Here is a 25,000-nt window from a genome sequence, read left to right as displayed (position 1 = left end):
TAAACGATGTTAGCCGCTAATTGCTGTGGTGAACGGTTCGCGAGAAAAGTAAATAATATAATTAAATGTAATCATAACGTCTACATAAGGTGCTATACCCATCTCCCCTACCCATTCATCTCGGTGGAATACTTCACGAACCCTTAGTTCAACACATGACAAACCATATATCAGAATAAACAGCAGACCTTACCAGAAATAAAGCAGTCCCCTGTACAGTAAGCCATTCCAGAGTATTCCGGTTAAATTAAAAATGTAATCTGCAGCAAGGTCTACATTCATGTCTCCAACTTTGGTCTTTAGGTTTCAAAATGTGTTTCAATCGTTCTTCATGATTTCATAACAGGCCAAATACAAAATAAATGTTACAAATATTGCCCTGATATAGGTAAATATTAAAATCAGAGGATATACAGCTGACTAAGAGTTTGTGAAAGGAGTCTTAATGATCAAAAAATGCTAAGCATGCATCTAGGCTATTTGAGTATCTTAAAGCTGAGCTGTGCTTAAATTGTTCCATACATGATTCCATAACAGGCCAAATATAATATAAATATTAAATATAGCCTAGACATCTAAATATTAGATGATCAGATGATTTACAGTTCTATGTAATATGTCATGTTTCATGTTTTTGTAATGTTTCATACAGTGATGCAGGTCTACTGCTGTGAATAGGCTAAATACAACTTTGATTATTTTTATAGCCTTCTACTGTATAGTTAACTTTGGCCTTGGTGCCCTGACATGTGGCCTTTGTGCCCCCCACCAAATATGCCCAACTGAAGGCCAAGTGGCCTTGCCCCTAAAATGGTGAAATTCCAAGCCTGGGCCTAACTGTTGATTATTAATTGGGCTGATATTAAATCATATGAAAACTGACATGTTTTTATGGTCTTGGTCTCGACTCGGTCTCGACTCCTAAAGGACTCGGTCTCGACTCGGACTTGCTTCCTCAAAGACTCGGTCTTGACTCGGACTCAACTGTATTTGAAAACCAACGGACTCGGTCTCGACTCGGTCTCGACCCTTCAAAGACTCGGTCTTGTCTCGGACTCGGCATAGGCGGTCTCGTCCCCATCACTATATGGCGGTGACTAGAGTGCTAGCTCAGTGTGCTAAACTAGCCTACACTAAGTGGCATTTGCGGCGGTGACTAGTGTGTATTTATGGCGGTGACTAGAGTGCTAGCTCAGTGTGCTAAACTAGCCTACACTAAGTGGCATTTGCGGCGGTGACTAGTGTGCTAGCTCAGTATGCTAAACTGCACTAAGTTGCATTTATGTCGGTGACAAGCGTGCTAGCTCAGTGTGCTAAACTGCACTATGTCGGATTTGGGGCGGAGTGTGCTAGCTCAGTGTGTTAAACTGCACTAAGTTGCATTCATGTTGCATAAGTCCCTTCAGGGCGGAACAAAACCCCTCCGCTGCGCGTCGGGGTCCGGTTCGCCCTGTCGGGACTTATGTTCCCAGTAATGACCGGCGTTCTATACATTATCCCTTACTTAGTGTCATTCATCAGGGCTGCGTCCTGTTCAGAGTGAGAGCTTGTGATTGATCACATTCTGTGACACACTGTGGCCCTTGCAGCTGATACTATGGGTATGTGAAGTCCACGTAGAAATGTGTGTGTGTGTGTGTGTGTGTGTGTGAGAGAGAGAGAAAGAGAGAGAGAGAAACCCTTCACATAGCATATCATTTAGATCTCATAAACAAATACATTTAACATCATTTCCTTGTCTTGAAAAGTCAGAGACAGAGAATATAAAGACTCAATATTATCTGTAGCCTAGGCTACGTGTGTGCTTGTGTGTGTGTGTGTGTGTGGGGGGGGGGGTGTGTGTGTTAGTATTCTATGTGAGGATAATTCCTCCTGTCTTTCCTTTCCTCTATGATCCTTCCGTGCGTGTGTTTTCCAAGCAGCCACCCGGCGGTCTTGGAGCCAGTAGGCTAATCCCGAGCCAGTGCGCGTGCCCGTGCCCTCGACAACAACACACACAGACCTGTCAAAATAGGTGAGAGGTCGAGAGAGTCGCGCCGGGACGACAACACGGGGCGTGGGCGTCTGTCTGTGTGTGTGTGTGTTTGTGAGAGAGAGAGAGAGAGCGCGCTGGCCACGGTGATTCACGAGCGCATTACCATACTGGAGAGACAGTGCCTTCTTTCTTCACACGGGACTGAACAGGTGTTCCCGGAGGCCTCGCGCGCCGCCAGTCCTCCACAACCCACGCGCGCCGGCCAGGTGTTGTTTGTTTCTCGAGCTGTCATGGTTTCCTGTATTTATTTATTTTTAATTCATGCCGTCTGTTTTAGCCACACGTGTGTGTGGCTGAATGTTCCGCACTGGCAAGGCAACCTGACGTAACCATTTGGATGAAAAAACAAAAAGAAACTCGAGTGAGTTTTTTAGCCTGTATAACAGTTTAAAAACCCGACGGTTGACCAAAGTCTTTTACGCAGAAAGAAAGTGAACAGTAGGCCTACAAAAATATGTACAAATAGCGACAATAACAACCTATCCACAATGAATCCACAATGTAAACACCCCTGTGTGCCTGTTTAGCCTGTAGCCTATTTTGATGGTGGGCTCTAATCGGGGGTGGTGGTGGTGGTGTGTATGTGTAACTTTTAAAGCCATTTTTATTTCACTGGTATTCAGTCAGTGCATTAATATTTTAGATTTAGTGAGCAGTTGCATTGTGCATCAGCTCAAGATATAGAAAATTACTCTGACTGACTCAGAAATATTGTTAGGCCTAACTGCTGATTCGGTGTTCATTTTGTCTGCATTCAGTAGACTACTGCAGGATGGTAGTTTATTTGGAGCTGAGTGGGAACCACCTACGTCTCGCCGCTCGCTCGCCGCTACTGCGTCCGGGGTTCAGCTGCCAGCACCGGTGGAGATCTCGCACTGGCTGTGAAGGCACGATGCTACCCTCGTCCGCCCTTCCCGTCCTCCTCCCCCAGCGGCCCACGCCTCTGCACCCGCCGCGGGGGGTGTCATGTTGGAACCGGGCCGAGAAGGGAGTAGGCTTCCCGTCTCTCTCTCTACCTCTTCCTTTCCTCCGCGGGTGCCCATAAAAGGCCTCAGCGATAATAACGTGACTCAACACGCGCGCCCTTCTTGGATCAATACCCTAGCCGGGGACTCCTCGCGAACAGTGTGGCTGACAGATGTTATGTGAGAGTTTGGGGACTGTTTCTCCCACGGCCAATAGCCGTTTAGAGTAAACACAAACTGAATAATATAGGCACAAACTGAATCATATAGGCACAAACGAAATCATATTCAAATCGAATCATATCAAACTGTGCCTTTTAAATGTAGTGGAATCGAATAACGGAACACCGCATGTGTGTTTGAAAGAAGACTATGAGAAGAATACTTAAAACTCTTAACAGTCATGTGTAACAAAACGCTACGTCATGTGTTGGCCTAAGTTTGTACAATGGGGGGGGGGGGGGGGGGAGCGTATAAACTGCTCTTTCCTGGATGTTGGCACTAATGGGATATGAAAAAACGAGATGTAGCCCTGTGCTTATGGGGAATGTGCTGGCTGTGTAAGTCTGATGTCTGGTATGAATAAATGCGATTTCCTCTACTTCTGCGCAACTAATGCACGCACAGAGATACACATGCTTTATAGGCTACATAGGCGTGGGAACTTCTGCTGGATGCCACATATAGTCAGTGAGGGAACAAAATTGTCCATTCACTCTGTTTTGTAAAATAATACCCAGCCTGGGATCCTGTGTGTGTGTACGTGTGTGTGTGTGTGTGTGTGTGTGAGCGCGCGCCCAACGTGCTCAGACAGCCAAACTGACGTCTTGCCATATTTCCTTCCATGTGGCTGAGCGCCCGGCACATTTTTGCGTCGAGGTGGTGAAATAAAATTTACACCTCCGTGCCCGGTGGCGAAGTTGGCTCGCGTCTATGCTCGCTCCAGGCTGTTTTCAACCCGAGTGATTCCTGGCAATACCGTCATCACGTCACCAACGTCACACTGCAACCGACCAATCACGGACATTTCCCTTCGCTGACGAGTTCTGTAAAAAGGCATGCAGCGGCAAAGACAGATATGAGTTGTATTCTTGCCCTCGGAGTAACAAGCCCGTGTTTAAAGCGCCGTGATCGCGGAATCAGTTCCTCTCCGCTCACTGCAGTCAGACAACGGATCATCAGTTTGATACACCAGTCAAAAGAAAACGTGTCTGGAGCGCAAATCTTCTTGGTACAGTAGCGTTAAACTACTTTGGAAACTTCCTACTTTTCTTCTTTGATAGAATCAGGGCTTCCGGTGTTAAAACATTACGGATCTTTTACGGAGCTTTTTTCTAAGTTGAGTTTTTTAAGTTTACATTAGAGCTGGAAAGTCCGACTGAGTGTTTTGCTCTAGCCGGGACGGCAGCCAGTGCCCTCTCTGACTCTGCTTTGTGCTCGTAGCCATAAAAACAAACTTTGTGCATTGCAATCCGTATGTCCACCAAAATGGAGCAGCCTTTTTATGATGACTCGTTTCTCTCTGCTTATGGTCACTCAGAAGCCGCTCTGCACGACTTCAAGTTCCTCAAGCAGAACATGAACGTGACCTTCGCCGAGCCATACCGGAGCTACAAGACACACCTGCGCGCGTCCACCACCGACTCGGACTTCTTCAATCCGGCCAACTCGGACGCGGCGGCGGCGTCACTCAAACTCGCCTCACCTGAGCTCGAGCGGCTGATCAACGGCAACGGTGTCATCACCACCACGCCTACACCTGGCCAGTATCTGCCCGGGTACCACCACAGCAGCGTCAGCCGGGGAATCGCCACCGAGGACCAGGAGGGCTTCGTGGACGGCTTCGTCAAAGCTCTGGACGAGATGCACAAGCTGAACCAGATGGCGCCTCCTCCGAACGTGTCGATCGGCGCCGGCGGAATGTCGACCTGCTCGGTGGCATCCTCGGTCTTCGCCGCGTCGCTGGCCTCGGACAACCCCATCTACACCACGCTCAACTCCTGCGGGCCCAACACTAATCTCACGCCAGCAGCCACGCACGCCAGCTACCCCACGACCACCATCAGCTACCTGCCGCACCACCCGCACTACCCTCCTCAACAGACCTCCGCACACATCCCCTTTCACCACCAGCACGCGCTGTCCAGCTCCGCGCTGCACCCGCAGCGGCTCGTGTCGCTCAAGGAGGAGCCACAGACGGTGCCGGACCTCCAGAGCAGCGACGGCGGCTCGCCTCCGATGTCCCCCATTGACATGGAGGATCAGGAGCGCGTCAAGGCCGAGCGCAAGAGGCTCCGGAACCGTCTGGCGGCCACCAAGTGTCGCAAGCGCAAGCTGGAGCGCATCGCGCGCCTGGAGGACAAAGTGAAAGTGCTCAAGACGGACAACGCCGGCCTGTCCAGCGCGGCCACGCTCTTGCGCGAGCAGGTCGCGCAGCTCAAACGCAAGGTGATGACCCACGTCAACAGCGGATGTCAATTGGCACTAACGCCAAAAATCAAATCGTACTGAAGGGGGGGGGGGGGGGGGGGCAAACACTGGATGTGTTAAAAAGACTTTATCTACAACTGTTTTACAAAGCCACGAGCTTGACGGCACTGAATTCATGCACATTCCACGTCTGAAGTTGTGTTTGTAGGCTCCACATGTTGAATATGTCGTTAGTTTGTGTGCGTGTTTGTTTAACAAATGACTGTGTCAGATCAACGGTACCTCTGAAGCCCAAAGGCAAGGAAACACTCGGACGCTTGCGTTCAGCTTAATGTTTTGTTTCAGTTTATTTGTTTGGTCAATATTTTTTTACATTCAGTCCTTATTTGAATTGTATATGTATTATGTAGCCTATCACTCGGACAATTTATTTTGTGAATGTCAAGAATAAGTTATTGTGTTTATTGTCAGGTTGATCCCGACCCAAGTTTATGAACAAAATGCTTTTTTATTTGTATTTAAGTAAAACAACTGGAAATTTAAACTCACTCTCTGTGTGATTGTATTGGGATAGTTTGATTCAAGTGTTAAGTAGGCCTATGCGCTATTTATGAACGGCCTCTAAAACTATGTTCTCACATTTGAGGCACTAAATAGTTAAAGTACATCAACAGAAACCACCACTTCATGCAGAAACGTCCCTGACGTCGCAGACGAGCCCACGTTGGGTAGTTTTTCCTGTTGACGCAGAGTCCATATATGGGCAGTTTTTGTAGGCCTATTTTGCGTCAGAGGGTAGGTTTGCCGGGAACTCCCGCCTACAATACCGGTTAAGAGGGCCCCGGATTGTTTTTTCTCTCTCTCTCTCTCTTTCTCTGTGCAAGTCTTTGACGTTCACATGAATGGGACCGCGCGAGAAGGGAGAAAAAACAGCGCGCGGGGAGATTCCCCGCGGCTCGCAGGGACACCACAGCTCGCACTACGTTCCCAAAACAGTATCAGCGAAAGTGCGCTCGTTTAAAAATACACACGCACGGGCATTTTCCAGGTAGGCTCGAAAGTTCCAAAATACGCACAGCTCGAGAGTAGAAAAAAACAACAGTGTGATTCTCAGGAACGGAGATGTTCCAATGGCCCCGATGTAAACAGCAAAATGGCCAACGTGTTTGAGCTAGAAAAAATAAATTACACAACATTGTTATCCTCTCTGATCATTTCTGACAGTAGTTAATAGTCACATAATGGCATGCGAAGTGGCACTCCACAGGCACCCACCGAGACGGCCGGAGTTACCCCCTTCATCTGTACTAGACATACTCTTTCAAAAGGTGAAGGCCTAGCCTGCTCGTTTTTGACGAGTATTTAATACACGACATTAGACATCCTTCACACAAACAGAATTAAGAGCCTGGCAACTAATCATCAGTCCGTTTGTGGTGTGCTTTAAAGACGCTAATTATCATCAGCCTTTACTTAGCTTTAAAGACTCTTTTTTCTTTACAGTTCACTTTATCAACATCAGAATCATCTTTATTGGCCAGGTGTAAACAAACAAGGAATTTGACTGGTTAATCTTTCCTCTCAAAGTACAACACTCCCTTAACACTCCCTTAACATATAAGAATAAAGGATAAACATACCGCATGACCCAGCAATTGCTCACATTGAAAATGCTCAAAGTGATTCCAACAAGCATATCCTCAAAATAAATAAAAGTAAGTAGTTTTAAATAAATAAAAGTAAGTCGTTTTTTTTAGTCTTTCCATAATACCGGGATCTGGCCTCCCTCAAATTGTGATTACTTGGCTGAACCCATCCAACAATCTCTCTCTCTCTCTCTCTCTCTCTCTCTCTCACACACACACACATACACACAGATCACACTTCATCAATTCTGTGCAAATAATTAGGATTTCTTGTTACCCACATGCTGTGACAGCACGTTGCTCTCAAAGACGAAAGCAGAGCTATTCTTGCACTGAAAAAGACCTGTAGAGGTGGCCATGGAATTCAAACACAGACACACAGACACTCACTCACACACACACACACACACACACACACAGAGACACACAAAATCACACTCACACAGACACAGATAATCGCACACACACACACACCACACACACACACACACACACACACACAGAAAAAGACCTGTAGACGTGGCCATGGAACTCAAACTAGTTGGAGGTATTCTCTGTAATGGATTAAAGAGTATGTATGTATGTATGTATGTATGTATGTATGTATGTATATGTGTGTGTGTGTGTGTATTTATTTATTTATGTATGTATGTATTATTTATTATTATTATAAATAATAATTATAGTATGTATGTAATTATTAGTTTAACAGTTGAGAATTGTTCATATTATGCCTGTGATCTGGTTTAAACAGTTAAGAATTGTTCATATTTACTGTATGTCTGTGCACAGCACCTTGAGTTGCACTTGTGCCAGTAAAGCTATACAAATAAAGTTGACCTTTGGCCTTTGACATTACAGTGATGTGTTTGTGGAACACATTGCGGAACATCCCATAATATGACATTCCGTTGGTTAGACAGGTTGTTATGCTGTGCTGAGGTGTTTTACCTACGGAGACTCTCTCTGTGTGTGTGTGTGTGTGTGTGTGTGTGTGTGTGTGTCTGTGTACGCAAGTCTGTAATGTTCAAAGATGTGGTTTGAAATTAAACCACATAGCGACCTGCCTCAAGTGTGGGTGTGCAAGCAAGACCTAAAACCTCAGGTGCACAACCCACAGGTACACACACACACACACAGACACACACACACAGACACACACATATTCACAAACACACACACCTCCAATGTAGTGCTATTGTATATAAGTATGCACACAACACACACACTGGTGTTATGCTTTTGTTAGGGTTTTAGGGTTGAAAACAGAAAAGGTATGGAAACAGTACTGAGTATGACCTATGGTTTCACTCAAACAGTATAGCTTGTGTGTGTGAGTGTGTCTGTGTGTGTGTGTGCGTGCTTAATGGTTTCACTCAAACAGTAGCCTGTATCTACACAATCTCAGGTTGTCTTGTGGGGGTTGCATATGAGTCGTGTGTCTGCATGTTCTCAATGGCTGCCGGGACACTGTGGTTCCCCTTCTGGCGTGGAATATAAAGTATCTCTAATCTAATCCAATCCAATCGAAACTGACACGGTGACTGAGTGACTGGGTGGGTGTGTCGAACCAGTTCAACAAGCCTGAGTCGTGAGTTACATTCTCGACTGCCGACGGAATCGCTTCTTTGCCCTCCAACATGGAATCTCCAGGTTGGAGCTCCATCTAGTGGCTAGACGTGTGAACTACGTGCTGGAAAAATGGGGATATGACCGTGAAGGGAACAGGGGCCGATGCTGGGTCTTTAATCTCTTGTTAAGCCTTTGAGGAGTGACGGTTTGTTTTATGTTTTGGGACATTCATTACGGAATTATACTGTAGGATTCACTACAGAAAACATAGCTAACCGTTTACTCTTAATTTTCAAAGAAGGAACAATCCTATTTTCCTATTACTGAAACAATAGTTCTGTAATGGCTAAATAACTATTCAAAGATAAGATAGGATTTTTTTCCCCTACATTCAGATAGTAAAGCATGTGTCTGTGCTAAATAAACTAAATTAAAATAGATCATCGAATGGAACCTTCCATTGACTACATTCTGAAATCCCTGTTTGTTTCCCTTATTAGGAGTCCGGTAACATGGTTCTCTCAGTGAGCAACGCCCCATTCTAGAGTGCCAGGATGGAGAAGTGTGTGTGTGTGTGTCTGTGTGTATGTGCGTGTGTGTGTGTGTGTGTGTGTGCATGTGTGCCTGTGTGTGTGTGTGTGTGTATATGTGTGTGTGTTTGTGCGTGTGTGTGTGTGTACTGTCCACCCGTACTCTGAGTGCCTACCCTCCACACTGCTCACTGGGCAAGACTGGCACGCTGCAAGGTGGTCTCCGAGTAACATGACCGAGGAACCTTCATGTACCCCAATATTTTACAGCTTCAGATGCGATGTCATGTACCCCAATATTTCACAGCTTCAGATGCGATGTCATGTACTCCAATATTTCACAGCTTCAGATGCGATGTCTTTTCCTTCATGTACCCCAACATCTCACAGCTTCAGATGCGATGTCGGTTCTAGTTCTCTTGCTGTTAGTCGCTTTGTAAACGTAAATGTGAGTACAGCATTGTCCTTAAATGTTGAAAATGTTGTAATAATATCAACATCAACATTATAATATTAACATCAACATTAATATATCAACATTATAATAACATCAACATTAAAGGTGCCATGTGTAAGAATTGAGGTAAAAATATAAAAAAAATGAGCTACACACATCAAAAGAATGAGAAGAAATAAGGGCGATGATGTCATTAAAAAAAATGACAAGGTATAGTGCTGCAGAGATATCAACCTGAATTAGCATGCTAAATTACTAGCCACAGCCCGACAGGTGTCATAATACCAGTTTCCGCCATGGGAGGCAGTATGCGGGCAACATAACCACCAGCCAAACTGCAATACACATGTCTCGGTTGTTACTCTAGGGTAGACCAACTCACCTTCTGGAGGTATACTGCCCCCATCTTTTATGGAATGTGGAGTATGAATTGATTTTTGGCGGACATTACACATGGCACCTTTAATATATAAACATTATAATAACATCAACATTATATTGTGGCAGCAGTAGTGGAAACATAATGGAGAACCCCCCCCCCCCCCCCTCTCAGAAGTTGGCTGTGTGTTTCAGAAAGAGAGTGTGACTGTGACAAGAGCAGCAGTACTGGGGGGTATTCCAAGTATGAGGTTAAGTGACAAACCTGGGTTAGTTAACACAGAGTAAGTGGTAAACCTCCTAATAGAAGAGCTATATGGCTTCATTCTCCTAACAAAACAATGCCATAGGGCTCTTGTTGTAGGAGGTTTACCTCTTACTCTGAGTTAAGTTACCCAGGTTTATCACTAAACCACGTACTTGGAACTCCTCTGTTCATTGTGTTAAATGCTCCAAGTGGTAAGCACACTGAGCTGCATTCTGTGTATGAAAAGTGCTATACAGATAAAGCGTATTATTATGACCGCCACGCAGCGAAGCGGCGGTCATATAGGTTTAGTCAGATTTTTTATTTTTTTAAATTTTTTTTATTTTTCGCATGTCCAAATTTCCGTCAAGGATTCCCGGGACACTGAAAGACCGGGGTAGACGAAACTTGGTGGGCATGTAACCCCATATGGATAGCATGGAACCATCGTTTTTCGTTTTGATCTGTAGCCCCCCCCCGCTGGACTGCACCCCCACGAAAGGAGGGTAGGGCAGACACAGTTTTCTGTGAATATCTCAAGAACTGTAAGGTTTAGGAGGACCATTTTTTTTTGTATGTTGATCTCAAGGGGCCATGTCAACCCATTCCATAACCACTCATTTCATGTATAGCGCCACCTAGTTAAACACAAAAAAGTAAAAATGAGGTGTTGTAATCGCAGGTATCTGTGACCTAACATAGTCAAAACTGCACGAAATTGGAAGTGTAGGATCATTATGACACGCTCTGAATGCACGCCAAGTTTTGTGGAATTCCGTTCATGGGGGGCCACACAATAAATTAATTTATGTTACTATACACCAACTGGCCTGTAGGTGACCGGAGATAGTTTTCTGTGAATATCTCGAGAACCGTAGGGCCTAGGAGGTCCACCTTTTTTTTGTATGTTGGTCTTAAGGGGGCATGTCAACCCATCCCATTACCACTTATTTCATGTATAGCGCCACCTAGTTAAAAATTAAAAAGCAAAAAATTAGGTGTTTTCATCACAATATATCTGGCTGACATGGTCAAAACTGCACGCAATTAAAAGTGTAGGATCATTATGACACCCTCCGAATGCATGCCAAGTTTTGTGAACATTCGTTCATGGGGGGCCTTACAATAAAATAATTTATGTGTACATTTAGTGACCGTACACCAACAAGGATTCCCGGGACACTGAAAGACCGGGGTACACAAAACTTGGTGGGCATGTAACCCCACATGGATAGCATGGAACCATCGTTTTTCGTTTTGATCTGTAGCCCCCCCGCTGGACTGGACCCCCCGAAAAGAGGGTAGGGCAGACACAGTTTTCTGTGAATATCTCGGAAACCGTAGGGTTTAGGAGGCCCATTTTTTTTTTGTATGTTGATCTCAAGGGGCCATGTCAACCCATTCCATAACCACTCATTTCATGTATAGCGCCACCTAGTTAAACACAAAAAAGTAAAAATGAGGTGCTGTAATTGAAGGTATCTGTGACCTAACATAGTCAAAACTGCACGAAATTGGAAGTGTAGGATCATTACGACACCCTCTGTATGCACGCCAAGTTTTGTGGAATTCCGTTCATGGGGGGCCACACAATAAATTAATTTATGTTACTATACACCAACTGGCCTGTAGGTGGCCTCCAGGGGTCATGTTAACCCATTTCATGTGCACACATGTGCACAAACAGATACACACACACACATACATTCACAGTAATCATATGTATGACACATACTCACACAGTAGACATATGTACGCTTGCATGCACAGGCACATACGCAGGCACACACACAAGCACGCACACACACACACACACACACACACACTCACACACACACACACACACACATAACATAAACATAACACAAACAATCAAGAATTTCTCAGAATAATGAACAGGCAAGATGGAGGTGGGGTTGTATAAAATTAATTTTACATGTGAAATCTATGAACTAATCATGTTTTGGTACTTGTTGTCTAGCAGATACCAGTGAGAATTGAGTGTGGATAATGCAATTTAGTGAGACAGAATCATATAGGTCTTTCAGCGTGATTTCTTTTTGTGGAAAAAATGTGCTGGACTGGGCGGCGGTCATATTTTGACTCTGCGGTACATCTAGTTATTATTATAGTACTAATAATGGCCATAACAAAACACTTGGTTGGTACTAGAGCCGTTTCCTGCATCACCAAGCCAACGTCAGCCTCCAGGAGCCAATATTCCATTAATAAGCCACAGTATTACAGTAAAATGTTGTTATTATTATTTATGTTATTTAGCTATTAACATTTTACTATTATTAACATTAATTTGTTATTCATTATTTATTAGTACTATTATTACTATGTTTAAAAAAAGGAAAAAAAGAAAAATCTCGGAAACGCTCAATTTGTTGTTTCCCTCTCAAACGTGATTGGACTGTGCAGGCGCCACTGATTGGGACAGTCTATCAGCAATCACATTCAGCTTTCCGCTAAAGTCAACTCCATCAGATTTAGATAAAGAGACGAAACCATGGACGAAACAATGGATGAAGACGCAGCAGGTCCATCCTGGGAATGTGCCAACCTGTGGCCCCACCTCGCCAGACTATTTAAATTTTCTGAACAAGTTAATGATAGTTTTCACTTCAAGTGTTTCAATTACAAAATAGTATTTTGTATTTGAAATACATGTATTAGAAATACTGCCCATCCTTGGCAACATGGTAAAAATGGATGAAAATGACTTGATTTTACTTTCAATTCCTTTTACATTCTCCAAGGTACTAACATTAACATTTTCTCCATGTAGGACGTTTCTGTACATAAATGTAAGCACTATGGCAGTAGTAATGCAATATTTAGAAAATGTAGGCTGCTCTTGTACTCTTGATACTCAAGTACTTTTACTTAAGTAGACATCTGACTGTTGTACTTTTACTTGAGTAAAATTTAGCAAAGGGTATCTGTACTTTTACTCAAGTAATGAAGCTGTGTACTCTGTCTGCCTCTGGTTTTAGAAATGGTTATTTTGCCAACATTAATGAGAATGTATAAGTTCACACTGGTTTTTAGAAACGGTCATTTTTGCCAACTTGAATAAGTATGAATTAGTCCACACACACAGGGTTTACAAATGGTTTTGTAAATGGTCATTGCTGTTTAGTTTAAGTAATTTAAAATGATGCTTATGTCTTGTAGCCTTTGCCAGTAATCAAATGCAGTTTGAATGTTTTAGTCCAGTATTCGCTAGGCAGCTATATGCAGCTACAACTTTAATTACAATGTAGCCATGTTAAAGTACTCTATGCAGCCACAGTGGCCTTGGATAACTGATATGTTGGAATTTTAATATAGACTTTATAGAGTATATGATATGTGATAGTGTTATTTTGGGAAATGGAAATATAGCAATGTTTTGTATGAATTGTTTATGTATGCATTGGATATGATAATAATAGTAGACTATATATTTATATATTATAAATGTTAAATGTATATTGTACACCACACTGGGACTTGAACAAAACAATGAATGCAGATATTTTGTGATTTACTCTGAATAAATAAACAAGATGCAATTTGGGAGAAAACATGGAAAGCTGCGGCGTCTAAATCTCCTTTTATTTCACCTGTCTTACAGGATACTTTTTTTTTTTTTTTTAATATCTTTGTTACATCAGTTCCACACTTGGGACATGTAACAAATGCAGTAGCAAATACCCAGTAATACAAACCGAGGGATCCCAAACAATGTTTATTGACATACATATTAAATAAAAATGTAAGGACCCTTAATGAAATTCCCATGACTGTTCACAAAATTGTTTACTGGAAATTCACCCACTCATTTACTGCAGTGGTGGAGTAACACAGCAGAGCTTTGCAAACAAATTATCATAAATCATAACCATTATGAATTTGATGACTTAGGCTGGGAAATTGAATTTTTCCGAGACACTCATGACGCGTGACAACACGATAACCACAGAACCACTGTTTGTTTTTTTTGCAGATTGAAATATTCGGCCTGAAGATTATGGTCCATCAGAGAAAAGTCATCCTGAAAGACAGGTGAAATGAGAGTTAGACACAGCAGCTTTTCTTGTCTTCTCCCAAATTGCGTGGTGGTCAGTGTTGATATTGTGGTGGGCCGCCACAAATAAGTAAATGTATGGGAAACACGGCCTGAAGATTACGGCAGTGTCTCCCATACATTGACTTATTTGTGGCGGCCCACCACAATATAAACACTGACCACCACGCAATGATCTATATTGTACTACTTAAATTGGATCCCATCATTGTAAAGCTATGTGTGCCTTTGCACAGCCTCGCCTGCATGCACAGAATCTATATGTTGGCATAGAAGACGACTGGCTAAATCGTGATTAAATCCGGATATCAGAACCATGTTGCCCAAATTTGTTCAAAACTGTGAACACCCCTGTCACCTACGACCACAAATAGAAAGTAATTCTGTGGGAAATACTGTACGGTCTATCAGAGATGGGCTGCATCCCGTTCTCATCCCTAAGGTCTAAGCCCTGAAGCCTCAAAGACATAACTGACATCCACTAATAAGTGACCAGGCTGTAAGGGTTGCGAGTTCAAAATGCTATAACCTGTTGAGGAGTGAATAATTTTCCTGGTTCCTTCTAGAATTCTACGCAAACAATATATAGTTCTATAGTTCTTTACATAGTCTGGGGAAAATCTCTGAGCGCGATTGGCACATCATAGTGCAGAACTTTCGCAAACATTCTAATAACATATTGAGAGGCTGTAAGTTTTCAAAATGCTACAACAAACTGCAAACACGTAGTCCTGGTTGTTCAACACCATTGGGTTTATTTGTCTACAACACACTGCAAACGCATAGTCCTGGTTGTTCAGACTCCACAACATTTGCAAGGTACAAAATACTTTTTTGACTTGTCTTTTTTAAACTTCCTAATCAGTCAGAGAACAAGTGAGAGAGGACGAAAGAAAGAAAGACAGAAAAAAAAAAAAAGAAAAAGGGTCAGACACACACACACACGATGTTCAGTGCTCTGGACTACGGCGTACAGCTTAAGGCTACTTTTAAAGGAATACCAGAAAGAGAAGTACAGAGAAGAAAAACAGCAGAGCAGAGGAGAGGAGAGGTCACAACTCCGAGTGAGCAAGAGGGTGATTGCGGAGGGAGGAGGCCAGACTAGCCTCAATTTAGCCGCTAAAATTAGCCAATCAGGGAGGGCCGCTCAGCCGCTAAACGACCCGTCTGACCTCTGCAGCCACCTCTCCTTTCCTACGAGTCTACAACAAGTGCTTTGAGAACCTGGGAAGCGTTTGTGCGTGTATGCGTGTGTGTGTGTAAGAGGTTTGTAGTTAGCATGTGTTTTAGTGTTTAGTACTGCGTGTGTGTGTGTGTGTGTGTGTGGGTGTGTGTGTGGGATAAGTGCTTCGGGAGCTCAGGCCAGTGCTGCTCAGGGCGGTTTACTGCTTGGAGAAGAACTCCTTGCTCTTGGCGACGTCTGGGATGATTGTGTCACTGCCAGGCTTCCAACCGGCTGGGCACACTGAGGATGACAGAGGTGGCAGCGTTAGAACAGACGTACACACACACGCCCCCCAGTGCTTCTAAACTAAAATCGGCAGTTTTACCTTCATGGAATGTTCTGATATATAGTAAACACAACTGGTGTCACGTTCAGTATGTCACAAGCACACACACCGTACAGAGCACTTTGCTTCATTGGCATGACCACAAACACACACACACACCTTCTCCGTGTTTGTCGGTGTGCTGGAAGGCTTGCACCAGGCGCAGGGTCTCATCCACAGAGCGGCCCACAGGCAGGTCATTAATGGTGATCTGGCGCAGGATGCCCTTATCGTCAATCACAAACAGCCCCCTGAGAGAGAGAGAGAAAATTGGGGATCTCTGAACATATTTGTACTTCCTGTGCCTGAAATAATCGGAAACTAGGGAAAAGCGAAAATAAAAACACTTTTGAAATGATCCATTTTCAGATCTTATAGGGTCTGGGGACACACCTGAATTCAGGCACTATAGTCCCGCTCCTTTAACAAGAACACTAAATGCACACGCTCACACCACATCCCACACCCACCAAGCCCAGAATCCATGACCCTAGACCCAGCAAGCAGATGACCTCCGTTCTATTTCCATTTACGTTTATATGTCTATTTACAGTTATTTGCTGTAAGTTTTTATACCAAGGGACACAACGCACACAGATCCTCCTCAGAATGATGTGGGCCCAAGGGCATGGAAGCTGAATGAATGAATGATAGATAGACACAAGACATTACTATAACAAATACATAATTTAAATTTAAAAGATAAATCTAATATCCCAAATCTAAGTGAAAATCACCTGTGGCCTGGGAAAATACTGTGAAGCAGTCATACCTAGATATGAATTTGTTTCAACACAGGGATGTTAACTTTAGCTCATGACTTTTTTGTCAGTTTGTCAGTCAGATGTTTTGTCAGTTAGTGAGAGTTGATCAGAAGAGACATGGGACTAATCAACTTCTAATTTTATTCAGAACACCAGTGGCTGTAAGCGCCGTCAGTGTTCTAATCTGTGAAAATGATGCACACCCTTCACATTTTTCCCCCATCATTGTTTGTCAATGACAGAAACTATTGGGCTAACGCAACCTCTGTGGTGGATGATGGGGTCCTAACTGGAGGTTAATATATTGGGCTAACACAATCTCTGTGGTGGATGATGGGGTCCTAACCTGAAGGTTAATATATTAATATATTGGGCTAACACAATCTCTGTTGTGGATGGTGGGGGTCCTAACCTGTAGGTTAATATATTAATATATTGGGCTAACACAATCTCTGTTGTGGATGGTGGGGGTCCTAACCTGTAGGTTAATATTAGGGGTGTAAAGATTAACCGATACGTATCGGTATCCGTTTTTAACGTGTAAGATACGGCTACATCGATATGTTAAGCCCCTTATCGGAATAAAACTGAAATGAACCGGTCGTTATATCGATTAACTTGTTACGAATCGGTTCACAACCTTTTCTGCTCGCTCAGACTCTAATTTACGTTGCAAGCAGCGCGTTCATCCCACTTCCACACGTGGCACGGATTTGTGGGTAATGAAGTTTGTTTTGGGCTACACTCACTGCCCAAAGTTGTCAAAGGACTTCATTACCCATACATCTACTGCAACTTAAGCACGTGACAACTCGCACTCGGTCGTTTCTTTGACAATTTTTACTCTTTTGTTTTTCAAAATCCAGTGCGAAATTAAACACTTAGCCTACTATAGCATTCCTAAACGGCAACGATAGTCTGTAGAGTAGCCTTACGTTTGATGAAGGGATTTCCTTAATGTTAAAGAATAATTTGGCCTTTGCTGCTAAAACGATGCACAAATTATTATTATTTAGTTCATATTCACTCAGACTTGGAACAAAATAGGCCCAGTTCATTGATATGTAGGCTAGGCCTATTTTGTTCTTGTAGGCTATCTGAGAAAAGGCCAAGATTGTCTTAAGCACTGTTTTATTTTATTTCGGTATTGTCTTACCTCAACAATAGGCTACAGCTCCTTGAAAACAATCAGATATAACTCTATAACTCTAACTCTATAAATCTATAAAAATGTATTTTTATGTTGTATTTTGCTGCGGTGTTTGACTGAAATGTAGACTATTCTTTTTTCATTTCAATACAGTATGATACAAACCTCAGTTTAGATAATCATATTCACACATTTTTTTGCCTAATTGACATGACCATGATAATTGATAATATAAAATGAATGTGCACCTTAAGCAAATGATAAAAAATCTTTCAGAATGCTTTCCGTTCTTCAACTGCATCGAACCGAATCGTTTTTTATGAACATGTATCTTTTCTTGTATCGAATCGTGCCCATGTATCTAGATGTGAATCGTATCGTCTTTTACATGAGAGATTCACACCCCTAGTTAATATATTGGGCTAAGACAACATCTGTGGTGGATGGTGGGGGTCCTAACCTGTAGGCGATGCCTTCGCCCTCCTTGAGGACACCGTAGTCCTGGCAGATGGCATGGTTCAGGTCAGCCACCAGAGGGATGTCCATCTTACCCAGACCACCCTGCTTACGGGGGGTGTTGATCCTGAGAGAGAGAGAGAGAGAGAGAGAGAGAGAGAGAGAGAGAGAGAGAGAGAGAGAGAGAGAGAGAGAGAGAGAGAGAGAGAGAGAGAGAGAGAGAGAGAGAGAGGGGTTAATATCACAAGAATGTGATCATAAACTTGAGCAGATGCCATCTGAACAATTCTGCACACGCGATACTTGAGGACATCTGTTAAGACCCCACCTGACCATTCATTGTTGACCTGGGCATGTGTCTAGTGGGTTTGGAGCTGTGTCTCCCTCTCGCTCCCTGTGGTATGCGTACGCACACACTGGGGGATATCTCTATCTCTCTCTATCTCTCTCTCTTTTGAATCTCTCTGAGTGACCGTTGCTCTGGCAGGTTTTAATTCGGATCTCTCGGAGTTCCGAGAGTGAGCGCTCTCGGAGCGACCGTTGCAGGTTTGAATTCGGAATCCTCCGAGTGAGCGCTCTCGTAGTGACCGTTGTTCTGGCGGTATCGGGGCCTGGCTGTGTCTCTTCACGAGGCTAACCGTCACCTTATCACCACATTGCACACACGCCTGGGAAGGGGCTCCGCGGCTGATAACCTTAGTCAAAGTCTAAGCGTGCAACAGCCACGTGTGTGTGTGTGTACACTTCAGTCTGTCTTCACTAGTCTGTGGACTCTTCTAGAACGTGTAACAATAGATAGTGACCCTTGTCTGACTGTCCACACAGGAAAAATATGTTTGTGTCCGGATGGATCACTTGACAACCCAGCTTTTATACAACAGAAGGATGGCTTCAGTTTTGCAAGAGATCAGTGTTGTCTAACCCAGGTGGTGTTCCATCAATGTTGCTAATGAAAGTGCCACTTAACAGAGAGAGCCTGGATTGGCGCACACGCACACACACACCAGGTGGCTGAAGTGAGAGCAGCTGATCTTGTGCCCACTCACACACACACACACACACACACACACACCAGGCCAAGTGGCTGAAGTGGGAGTCGGTGGAGCAGGCGATGAGCTCGCAGCCAGTCTTGCGGAACTCTCCGGCACGCTCGCTGAAGGCGATGATCTCCGTGGGACACACGAATGTGAAGTCCAGAGGGTAGAAGAACAGCACCACGTACTTCCCTACACACACGATTTGATGAAGGGAGAGAGAGATGCACACACACGAGAGAGAGAGAAAGAGAGAGAACGAGAGAGAGAGACAAACACACAAGAGAGAGAGAGAGAGAGAGAGAGAGAGAGAGAGAGAGAGAGAGAGAGAGAGAGAGAGAAACACACAAGAAAGAGAGAAAGAGAGAGAACGAGAGAGAGAGACGAACACACAAAAGAGAGAGAGAAAGAGAGAGAGACAAACACATGAGAGGGAGAGAGAGAGAGAGATTAGGGAAGAGAGGCATGAGAAGCTGTCTATGTGTGCGTCTGTGTCTGTGCGTTGGTGTATTTTCACCTGACATGTATATATTCAAATGATTGTTATTTTTTTCCCTCTTTCAGCAGTCAACGTTGGTTTGACTGAATAACGTGCATTGCATCTGCCTATAGGGAGTGACTATGGATTTAGTGCTAGGATCTGCTACAGTCCTAGGCTATGGATTTAGTGCTAGGATCTGCTACAGTCCCTATGGATTTAGTGCTAGGATCAGCTACAGTCCCTATGGATTTAGTGCTAGGATCTGCTACAGTCCTGGGCTATGGATTTAGTGCTAGGATCTGCTACAGTCCTGGGCTATGGATTTTGCCAGCATTGGTTTAACTGAATATAATGAATTATCTCTCTCTAAAATCCATAGGGAGTGACTGTGACTGTACCACCCCATCACCACACACACACACAAACACACACACACACACACACACGTACGTCGGCGGTCTGTACGCACCTCTGTACTCGGACAGCTGGATGTCCTTAAACTGGCCGTCCACCACGGCGGTAGCCTTGAACTGGGGCGCAGGCTGGCCGATCTTAGCGTTTCCAGAGGACATGTTGGACAGACGTCACTGCAGACAGAGAGAAACGGACATTTACATCACAACCCAGCCAGCCGCCAGCAAGTATTACACTACACATGAAACACTGTGGGATCTCTGCCCAACTCACTCACTCACTGCTTGTTCACAAGGCAACCACCTTTAGGCGCCAGTGTGAAGAGAGCAAAAAAAAAACAACGTCTGAAACGGGGCCTTTGTTGCCATTTTCTTCAAGTCTACATGAAAAAAAAGAAAAGACGACACCATTTCCAAGGCAACCTAGAGGCTGGATGTTGAATAGCCAACATTGCTTCTTCTAGAAACTTCCCCCCCTCGCCTTCTCACACCCAGTCACATGAACGTCAGTGGGTCGATAAGCTTACGGGGAACAATGGGCTTTTGAAGGATTTCAGGCAATTTCTTAACACAAGGCCTAGTAGTACCCCTCCTCATTCATATTGCGATAATCAGTTCAATAAATACATAAATACATTTCTGTTTTGTCACTCTAAGTTTTCACTAACGTTAGAAATGTAACGTTGTTTTTGTTACAATCAACACCCTGCGGCTCGTTAAGTGCTTGCACAATTATTTTAATTGACAAGTAAATGTGGATTAAACACCTTGCTCTGTCGTCACAGCTAAGTAGGCAAAGACCAGCCCTTGAGGTACAGAGGACTTTGCACGTTAGACAAACAGTTCGTTGACTAGGCTTCAAGAATCAATGCTCACCAAAAGACTTTCATAACGTAACCTAACATAATTCATTCGTAACGCTAGGCCCACTGCACAAAGGACGTAGTGGAATAGACCAGTTTTGCATTATATAAGCAAATGCATCGATCGTTGCAGACTACAACACATTTAAAACAATCCCTACATGCCAAAATAACTGATAAATGTTCCGCAGGGGCATTTCACCAGGCGAATAGCAAGTTAACGTCAACCTCAATATGGCTAACTCACCGGAGGCTAAGCTAACAAGATAAACTAGCTAGCTGTCTGCACCAGCGCTGCAACAATGTGCGGCCGGTATGACTTGATAAGTCAAGATTGTACAAACTTTAAATAACTATATCACCACCTTAAAATGTTGAATGCAGCACATTGGCTACCAATCTCTAAATCAAACACTATAGACGATACGAGGGCATATCTGCGCCAGCAAACTAGCTAACGTGAACTTGACTGTTGCATAGGATAGCATGACCTGAACATGCGTGGTCTTTTGTGTTAGCGAAATCAAGATTGTCGAAAAGCATACACAAACAGAAAATTTTGCCCTTAAAAATAATTATGTACCCAAGATGCAAGCTGTCTATGGCAGGCATAATAATGTTCAGGACTTACGGGGTTTTGTTCCCGCAGAAAAGACAGAAAGCAGATTGAGAAGACGTAGGTTAGCACCAGACTCTTTTGAAGCGCACCCGGCGAAGGAAGTTTATAGTGTCTCTCAGTTTGACTGGGGAGCACAAGCCAAGAGAGCGTCACTCAGAAGGCGGAGCGAGAGTTGTATGCTATGAGCTTCGTTTAGAGATGTTTGAAACAAATAAAACAAACATTGACTTATATTTTGGTACATATCGATATTAATATGACATGTTCCTTGTATTTTATTTAAAATGTTATGCATGCAATTCAGTTGGGTTGGTAAACTACAGTGTGAAATACATTTCCCATAAGGCAATGGGTCGGGTTAAATGTCATTTTGACGTCGTACTGGCGCCAAATGTAGTTGACAGACAGACGCTGGTCGGGGTGAGTTTCATGTCGGTTTCATGCAGACTATATAATGTTTAATAGGAACCTGTGCAATAGCAGATTAACTTTAAACATATGTAATAGATAATAATCCCCTCACAGAATGCGTCAAGAGAATAACGAATCAAACGCTCTCGTTTGCTTATAAATGTAACTTGTCTGTTGAGTTTAGCCATAATTGCTAGTTAACTAGCTAGCTATATTTAGAGTAGTTAACGTCATTGAATCTCTTATAATAACATTGTTGCCCAAATGTTAATACTTTGTAATCAGTAGCACAGATCTGCAAACAGGTATTCACAGCTTCGTGTAGGCCTCAATTTGTTTAGTGACCAGATTTCTGAGACAAAATCCGGGGACATTTTCAGTTGAGAAGCGTAAATACCAACAAAACATATAATTTTTTAATCTTTGTAAACTTAAAACTGGGAAACTGTCCCAGGGGCGTCACTAGACCTAGAGCTGCACTGGTGTATCAATCTGGTGCACTTTGAAAAGAAACTCAGAGGTTATACTTCATTATTTTGCTCTTCAGAATTTTAACCATGCACACACAGGTGGCATGTGATGTGAAGTTCACAACCACAAAGCATATTTTCTTCACAGTTTCACAATTCAGAAATGGTCCAAAATAGTGTTGGCTACATATTCAGCACTCCATGAAATTATACAGCAGCCTAGTGGTCACCTGTGTTATTCAGCTAGTTAAGCTGATATAAACTAGTTTTCTTGGGTCATTGTGAACACCATCTAGGCATATCTTCCCTTTTCAAGACAGTGGGCTATACCCATATCTAGGAAAGTATGATCATGAATCATTTGTGTCTCATGATTTTTTTTCTTTATATTTTATATCAATGTCACTAGGAAGCATGCCAATAGAAATGTATATTCATATTTTGTGTGGAATTGTCTGGAATCTGGTAATATGAGAACCATGATAATGAGATAGGCCTACTCTGGTTGAGCAATTTACAAAAATGTTTGTAGGCCCTACTGCCATAAATAGTTTACATTAGGCCTACTTTAGAGATTAGGCCTACATTAGAGATTAGGCCTACATTATAATTTTGGCCCAAAGTTGGAGACCATGTTGAAATCTGTTGCTATTTTAAAACCGGGCTACTCAGGAACCGCTTGTTGTAGGCTACCGATGCATGAACAGTTTGTGAGGTATTTCACCCTACCATAACTAACATAATAACTTGCTGCATGTTGTCTGACTGTGATCTAAAGGTAATGGTAAGCATCTATGTCTTTAACTTTCATTGTCAGCCACCATGGATCTCAGTCAGTTTGAAGAAGACAACACTGTCAGCTGCCGCCTGTCTTCCCCGATACCCGACATATGCAAAACCGAAGACTGCTGCCTGGGCATCGATGAAGCTGGCCGCGGACCGGTGTTGGGTCGGTTGGCCACCATGTTGTTGCATTATCGTGTGTTTAACTGTCGGAAACGCTTTGATAGCCAGTTGTCTGTCCACGCTAACTAAACATATTTTGATTAAGGTTAAGATGTTTTATTTTTTGGTGACCCTTGGTGAAGGGTTACGGCTTCCACACACAGTTGCGTTCCATCATCGCATGCCAGTGGGTGTTCCCGACTGTAGCTATGCAAATGACTTAAGGTATAACTGTAATTTGATTGGCTGGTGCCGTCTGTTGTTGTCCGTCGGTGCAGCAAAAGTTGAACTTCTCAACGCGAGCGACTGGAGCAATGCGACGCAATGGACCCACAAAAAGACAATTTCATGTCTAAAGACGTTTCAATTTTCAACGCCAAATATAGGACAATCCACGAACAACTAACAACTAACTTCTTATAAGAAGGAGATATCAATTATCAACAATCACAAGCGAGCTGGAACCTGCGGCTCTCTCTCCCTCTCGTGAGTTCAGATGCGTTCCCAATTAAATGGATTGCATAATGTTCACGTTAGATCTGCTGCAAAGGAGATAACTAAGAGTTAACTTAGTTTAACATGATGTTATCTCTATTTAACATGATGTTTTGACATTGACATTGTAAACGTTATCTAAGGAGAGTGAAAAGCAGTTTGCAGTAAAGCTAACCAACGTCGTCTCTATCGCAGGAAAAAAAATAGCGAGCAGCCTGATAACTAAATTAAATGCTCGGCGGGCCAGATGAAAGTGCTTGGCGGGCCAGATGCGGCCCACGGGCCGCAGTTTGCCCACCTCTGTGTTAACATCAATACACGTATTAATATTACTGTGTACAGTATATGTTAACATCAATACACGCATTTATATTGCTGTTTGTCTGGTTCTCAGGGCCCATGGTTTACGGGATATGTTTCTGTCCTGTGTCGAAGAAAGAGGACCTCAAGGGCCTGAAACTAGCAGGTCTGTTGCCAACTGTCTGATTGGTTATTGTGTATGTGTTGCTTGATCGTGTGTGTATGTGTTGCTTGATCGTGTGTGTATGTGTTGCTTGATCGTGTGTATGTTTCCCAACTCCAAGACGGAGAGGAGAGAGGAGGGATTATTTGTTTGTTTGTTTGTTTTCTAGACTCTAAGACTCTGACAGAGGAGCAGAGGGAGAATGTTGATTTTATTTGTTTTTATTTATTTGTTTGTTTGTTTGTTTGTTTGTTTGTTTGTTTGTTTGTTTTCCAGACTCTAAGACTCTGACAGAGGAGCAGAGGGAGAGTCTGTTTAAGAAGCTGGATGAGGCCAAGAGCTTTGTGGGCTGGACACTACAGGTGCTCTCACCCAACACTATCTCCACCAGCATGCTGCAGAGGTACACACACACACACACACACACAACACCATCTCCACCAGCATGCTGCAGAGGTACACACACACACACACACACACACACACACACACACACACACACACACACAACACCATCTCCACCAGTATGCTGCAGAGGTACACACACA

The 25,000-nt window shown here is 43.4% G+C and overlaps 4 protein-coding genes across 11 annotated transcripts in view; 2 read left to right on the top strand and 2 right to left on the bottom strand.

Annotated features, from left to right (window-relative positions):
- The window catches only part of LOC121718806 (NACHT, LRR and PYD domains-containing protein 3-like), an 849,641-nt gene that overhangs the window by 754,143 nt on the left and 70,498 nt on the right, over window positions 1-25,000 (bottom strand). The window lies entirely within an intron of this gene.
- Window positions 4,069-5,974, top strand: LOC121718956 (transcription factor jun-B-like). 2 transcript variants are annotated; one of them, XM_042104415.1, is made up of 2 exons: window positions 4,071-4,231; window positions 4,541-5,974. In XM_042104415.1, exon 2 carries the CDS (start codon window positions 4,579-4,581, stop codon window positions 5,509-5,511), a length of 933 nt encoding a protein of 310 aa, XP_041960349.1. In that variant the 5' UTR covers window positions 4,071-4,231; window positions 4,541-4,578; the 3' UTR covers window positions 5,512-5,974. The 2 variants fall into 2 exon arrangements, with proteins under 2 accessions (XP_041960348.1, XP_041960349.1); XM_042104414.1 differs by having other exon boundaries at window positions 4,069-5,974.
- Window positions 15,074-21,834, bottom strand: prdx2 (peroxiredoxin 2). Its single transcript, XM_042104488.1, has 6 exons — window positions 21,681-21,834; window positions 20,243-20,360; window positions 19,331-19,484; window positions 18,263-18,385; window positions 16,009-16,139; window positions 15,074-15,803 (listed from the first exon to the last, which is right to left on the bottom strand). Exons 2-6 carry the CDS (start codon window positions 20,343-20,345, stop codon window positions 15,721-15,723), a joined length of 594 nt encoding a protein of 197 aa, XP_041960422.1. The 5' UTR covers window positions 20,346-20,360; window positions 21,681-21,834; the 3' UTR covers window positions 15,074-15,720.
- Window positions 22,021-25,000, top strand: part of rnaseh2a (ribonuclease H2, subunit A) — a 12,046-nt gene continuing 9,066 nt past the window's right edge. For 4 of the 5 annotated variants that reach the window (XM_042104432.1, XM_042104431.1, XM_042104433.1 and 1 more), the window contains exons 1-4: window positions 22,021-22,088; window positions 23,367-23,498; window positions 24,384-24,455; window positions 24,729-24,855. In XM_042104432.1, coding sequence (XP_041960366.1) covers window positions 23,372-23,498; window positions 24,384-24,455; window positions 24,729-24,855 — 326 coding nt within the window. In that variant the 5' untranslated portion in view covers window positions 22,021-22,088; window positions 23,367-23,371. Of the gene's footprint in view, window positions 22,089-23,354; window positions 23,499-24,383; window positions 24,456-24,728; window positions 24,856-25,000 lie in introns of all 5 variants that reach the window. The other variant, XM_042104428.1, reaches the window with a different exon arrangement.

This window comes from Alosa sapidissima, chromosome 9, assembly GCF_018492685.1.
Source record: "Alosa sapidissima isolate fAloSap1 chromosome 9, fAloSap1.pri, whole genome shotgun sequence".
Taxonomy (NCBI): domain Eukaryota; kingdom Metazoa; phylum Chordata; class Actinopteri; order Clupeiformes; family Clupeidae; genus Alosa; species Alosa sapidissima.
Note: the sequence above shows the minus strand (reverse complement) of the source record. Positions and strands in the feature narration are given on the sequence as shown.